The sequence below is a fragment of the Calonectris borealis genome, chromosome 4 (genome assembly GCF_964195595.1).
Source record: "Calonectris borealis chromosome 4, bCalBor7.hap1.2, whole genome shotgun sequence".
In the NCBI taxonomy this organism is placed as follows: Eukaryota; Metazoa; Chordata; class Aves; order Procellariiformes; family Procellariidae; genus Calonectris; species Calonectris borealis.
The window spans coordinates 21,326,785-21,332,784 of NC_134315.1; the positions used below are offsets into that span (position 1 = coordinate 21,326,785).

The 6,000-nt window shown below is 32.6% G+C and overlaps 1 protein-coding gene across 2 annotated transcripts in view; it reads left to right on the forward strand.

Moving 5' to 3' along the window:
- Positions 1-5,711, forward strand: part of TBC1D19 (TBC1 domain family member 19) — a 55,801-nt gene extending 50,090 nt beyond the window's left edge. For both annotated transcript variants that reach the window (XM_075150539.1, XM_075150540.1), the window contains exons 17-21: positions 964-1,073; positions 2,296-2,387; positions 3,140-3,255; positions 4,244-4,314; positions 5,325-5,711. In XM_075150539.1, the coding sequence (XP_075006640.1) occupies positions 964-1,073; positions 2,296-2,387; positions 3,140-3,255; positions 4,244-4,314; positions 5,325-5,399 (464 nt within the window). In that variant the 3' untranslated portion in view covers positions 5,400-5,711. The remainder of the gene's footprint in view (positions 1-963; positions 1,074-2,295; positions 2,388-3,139; positions 3,256-4,243; positions 4,315-5,324) is intronic.
- The last annotated feature ends 289 nt before the right edge of the window (positions 5,712-6,000 follow it).

Below are 6,000 nucleotides of genomic sequence, written 5' to 3' on the forward strand. Positions count from 1 at the left end.
CCTATCTTTGTGTAAATAAAACTGTAAGGGAAGGTGAATGTAGAGACAGACTATGTGTGTGTTAAAATGTAAGCTGTCATCCAGAATGAATGCACCTGTAAAATGAAGCAGTAGATGTGGTGAGTGAGTGGACAGATGAAAAGGCTGTTTACAGAAATTTATATAGAACAACTGTCTGTGAAACACGCATTGAATGAATGGAGTAGAAATCGGGGGGAACTGATTACGTTTGTACAGCATACAAATAGATTTATCTATATGCTAGACTTTTACAAAAAGAAAAAAGGGACTGATTGAAAAAAAGTTTGAGAACCACTGCTTTACAAATGTAGCCAACTGTTATTTTGAATCAGGTATATTAAAAGACTTCTAAACAGTAAAGTACCAAATGTCCATGTTTTTCAGATCTTACAAGAAATAACAGGTCTCTATCAATCAGTCATACTTATGTGATGTTATTGTGGCAACCAAAAGCTATTTTTTTAGTATTTTCGTTTTTGCAACACCCGTCTTCAAGCAGTAAACTTATTCCAGTCTTAGAAATGAGGAACCAATTCGGAGATGGTCACTAGCCCAAGAGCGCATTGGAAGTTATAGATGGTTGAATCAAAAACTTGCACTGTTCAACATATCGTTGCCCTGCAACTCAGAGAAGCTATCCTTAAAGTGTATTTCTTATGCTTAGGAAGCCAGCACTGTAGTAAGCAGGTTCTAATTAGTTTAGATTCTTGAAATATATAGAACTATTACCTAGAAGGTATTGTACTCCCTTTCTTAATGTTTTATGTCAAATGTTAGACTCTATTATAAAATATCTCTTTCTAAATAATCGGTTTAGTAATGTTTTTGTAAACTGTACTACTACAAATTACTTGGGTTTTGCTCATACTTCATGCACTTAATCATTGAACTCTTTTAGCAGTTTACAGTGTTGAGTCAATTATAATTTTTTTACCCTTTCAGTTGCTCCACTTTGTTTTCTCTACCATGAACCTTCCAAATTGTATCAGATATTCCGTGAGATGTATGTGCGTTTTTTCTTCAGACTCCATTCCATCTCTTCTCATCCCTCTGTAAGTTCATTAGGAATTAAACCCCACTATTATTCTGTTTGCTATGGAACAGTAATATACAGTGGTGTGATTTTCTATGCAATTGAAATATATATATACTTCAGGCAAGCTTGTAAAGAATATTAGGTAACTCCAGTTTGGATATTTTTGTTTTCTACATCAATATTAGTCTTTGCTATAGAATATCATGTACTTTAAAATAGTACAGCTCTCATTTTATGAGGGGTTTTTTTTTGAGAGTCAAGTCTTTTATGTAATAGGTTTCTCAGTTCAAAAAGTCACATAAATGCATACTTGCTTTCGTTTTAATCAATAACATGTAAGCGCACAACTTTAGTGTTTTCTGGGGTAGAGGAACTAAAATATAGTCGTATATATACAGGTATTGTTTCAGTGATATCACGTTAATGTCTATTTCTTTAACTCAAGTATCTTTGTGTGACAGCACATGCTTTTTAGCACTACTAGATGAATTTTAAATAATTTGGTTATGTTTATGACCAGGACCAGTTGTCTTGAATGTAAGACAATAGTTGAAATTTGCTTATGTTCTATTTTTGAAGAATAAAACATAGTAATTTTTTTTTCTCCTTCACAAAGTGCTGAATCGTTTCATTACTTTTTGAAAACAATTCCTGGTTAAAAGAAAATCCTTTTCTTGATATACCATTTCAAGGCTGTGCATTGTGCTTTCAGTCATTAATAGCAGGGAAACTGGTCAGACAGGAATCTTTTAATTTTCATGGTAATTTTTAAAAGAAATTTTAAAATGTGTTTACATTTAACTTTTTGTAATTATCCCCATTGCTGTTTGTTTCTAGTTATCAGAGATACATTATTTCTCACATCCTCTGTTTTTTAGTGTATATATAGTCTAACTGAGTTCTAGTTCATCAAAGTGGAAATATTTCAAGTAGGTCATATTATAATAACCCACTAAGTACTTAGACCCTGACATACAAATACCATAAGTAACTTACAGCTGAAAGGAACTATCAAAATATATTATGTTGCTAATACATACATGGAATTTTAGGAGCAAGGCTTTAGTGACTGAAGGCATTAGAGCTACTTGTGTCCTGCTTATGTGAGCTATATATTATATCATTAACAGTGTTTTATTGCTTGAATTAAAACTTCATGCATACTTACATGCTGATACTGTTTTCTTAGATTTGACAGGATGAGTGTTAGTATTCAGGATATGATCTTGTTTCATTAGGGCATTGTGTCATTGTGTTTGCTGTTTGAGACTCTTCTACAAACCCATCTGCCCCAGCTCTTTTATCACCTTCGAGAAATTGGGGCTCAGCCGTAAGTACTTCTTTCTGGCTTGCTACAAATGTTGCAGATTCATTGTTCTGAAAATGCTGTTCTGTAGTATTTTAATTTAAAAGCTATGGGAAATTATTCAAAAGTGCAAACACCAATATGCCATTTTTCCTTGAAAGTCAGTTGGAGTCCTTTGTCTAACCTGCATATATGTGCTTTGTGCATTTCTTCTGTATGCTCTGTGAAGAAGAGAGGAGAATTGCTCTATGAGAAACGCTGCATTATTGTTCAGCTAAGTTTCAGTTATTCATGTCAGATCTGATGGAACTAGGTGATTTATTTCCTAGGGGACAGAAGACACAGCAGATATGTTAGTTACAGCAGAAGCTACTAGAAAGGGAGAGGGAGCAAGAGGCTGTCATTCTATAGGGTACTCATGGCACCAAGTGCAATAGAACCTGAAAATCTTACTGCTATAATTGGTATCCATCATAATAGCATAACATCAGAAAGGATGAAACATTGGGGGTAATAATAGCTGAGGATCCCTCTAATGTGTGTGTTTGGTCAGAATATTTTAATGATATTAGTACTTTGTCAAATGAGATCCTAAATAGTTTTCTGATGGCTGTTGCAAAGGAAAATATTGATTATTAATGCAACAAGAGAAAATGGCTGTTCTTCGTGGAAGAGAAATGCAGAAGAATAATAAAATATTTTCAATTTATAGAGAATCTGTCTGATCATTATGTGAGACAGAAATATAATAACTACTGTTTATCACTTGTTTGCAGGCTACGAATTTCATTTAAATGGATGGTACGGGCATTTTCTGGTTATTTAGCTACAGATCAGCTCTTGCTTCTGTGGGACAGAATCCTGGGATACAACTCTCTAGAAATTCTTGCTGGTAATAGAATTATTTTTACAAAATGTGTTAAGTCCAGGTGGATGTAAGGCAAATACATGTTAGCTTCAATGTGTTTTGTGACAAGAAGAAAATAGTTGCCCTTTGAATGCTGAAAGCAGATTACATACATGTCAAAGAGTATAACCTTTAGAAAATCAGATTTGCATAAATACTGTAAAAATATGAGGTAATTTTTTTTTATGACAGCACTCCAAAAATGCTAAGCGCTGCGTGAACAGAACATAGGATGTTCTCTCAGCTTCAGTGGTAACAATAAACAATAAAGTTTATCACCTTCCACAAAATATAAGATTCATGTTACTCATTTATGGCGAGTACTTCTTCAGTACTTGCAGCAACTGAGAATTCCCCGGGTTTTGCTGGATTTCTTCTTTCGAAGCCCCATCTTTTAAGAGACTTTGAAAGTTTTGTACTTATTTTTTGTAAAGGAAATTCTGTCCTAAGTTTTGTGCAAGGTTTTAGATGGGGGTTCTAAGGAAGACATGTATCTTCAGTTGGGTCAGATTTGAAATACAAAGTAGGTGAATAGAAGAGAAGAGAAAAGGTTTTGGTTCTATTTGCACATGTAAGACAGCTATGTAGGAAGATACAATTATATAAGATAGTACAAAATAAATGAACTTTTTTTTTTCATGTTATATAATACAACTGAAATATTGCTATTTAAATAAATTAAAATTATTGGCTTAGAAATTAACTAATTGCAAATCACCTTGTCCTTTTTAATTAAAAGCTAGTCACCTTAAACTCAAGCATTTTCACTCAGACTTTTCTGAAAGAATGTTGTGTTTTTCTTATCCATTTTAAAGAATGGCCGAAGAAACTCAAACACAGCCGTCCATTGTATATTATTCTTCAGAATCAAAATAATTACTCTAAGGGAGTGAGAATTGGTATTTTACATGAAGATTAATTCTAACCACTAATTAACAGGTCAGCAACTTAAATATTGGGCATTTTCTTTCAGTCCTGGCAGCTGCTGTGTTTGCTTTCCGAGCAGTCAACCTGATGGAGGTGACATCACTGGCTGCAGCTGAAGTAAGGATAAGTTTCAGTTAGAGGAGATCGAAATAGTTTCTGATGCTTTGCCAACAAGAGTAACTTAAGCTTCACATGGCACGTGGTACATAGTGCGAATCTTTCTGCCTAAATTCTTACCTTAGATTAAAAAAAAAAAGGAAATTGTGAACATGCAGTACATGTTACTGCTTTTCTGGAGTAAAAAGAAATAAAAGAGTATATTTGCTACAAAAATGCAATGTTATCAAATTATTTCGTACAGTCAGGGTTTTTTTCTGTTTTAATATAAAATTTATGTTTGTGGGATATATTATTTCCAAAATACTGTGGAGGTTTGTACCTTTTTTCTCTGTGCATTTTAATGTAGTTGCTTCTGTGCTTTTTGATATTATAAAAATTTTACAAGATTATTTTTGTTAATATTGAATCTGACATTTCACTGTGAGTACTGTCATTTTACAGATGGGAAATGAAGAAAATTAAGTCATTATGATGAAGATTACTATTGTTTCTCTCTAATAATTCGTTAAAATATATTTTTTCCAAAAAATCTGGTGATGTATTTTCTTCAAACTTTGAGAGCTTGTGATGACTCTTTCTTTTTTTTTTTTTTAACATACTTTCATGAGAAGACATTGACTATTTGAGTCATTACATTGGACTTACTTCACAAGTACTAGCCAAGCCACAGGATAAGGATTCTTAATTCCCAATTATTTTTAGAAGCAAGTTGAAATGTTAGACCCCTTATTCACCCATGATGCCATGTATATTTGAAGTAAGGCTAAAGACTAAAATAAAGTTACTTGGTTTATATACGTAAACATATGCTTTTTCTTTGACATGTTAGAATGAAAAATAATACAATAAGGCACTAACATAAAACAGCATAATTTGTTTCTAGCCAGGCCTGAATCTAATTATTGTTAGTATTGTAGTATTTGAATCTTTTTCTGACTTCTTGACTTGCTTTAAAGAAATTTGATTCAAATGTCAAGTTTAACAAGCCTTTTCGGTTTTTATCCTAGGCTGTACTTGCTGACCTTTCAACCCTGAAAGTTATGCCTCTTCTTCAAATCTTCTTGTTTGCTACTGTCACTTGATCTGCTTCAACGATACTGGTACCACAATTCCAGTCTTTCTTGAGAAGCTAATCATCAACTATGCAATATCTGCATAAAACCAAAATTAAGCTGTATGTATAATATTAATTTAGAAATCATGACCTTAAAATTTTCTAACTAAAACCAATAACTTTGCACACAAGTGTGTGCAGTGCATGCTACTGAATTTCACTGTAACAGTAATGGTTATTACTTGTACATTAAGAATTACTATTTGTGCAAATAAACACTATGAATCAGTGTCTAAAATGCATGTAATATTAAATTAAATAAAGTAAATGTAATTCGTGATCTGAGTGTTGTGATGTTAATGTTGGAGTTGTAAAAGCTTTTTTTTTTAATATGAAATGACTTTTTCAAGCTCACAGCTTAGAGGGTATCAGCTTAAATACTGTCAACTGAGAATATAAAGATACTTTAACTTTCAATAATTTTGTCTCATTTTCTAAGAAAAAGATAGGATTATACACCAGTTCTGCTATCTCTATCTTATTTATTCTCTTTACAGAAATTTTCTCCGTGTTCTTTCTCATGTTAGCTTCTTCCATTTATTCTTTTCACATACAGAGATGTAGTCACG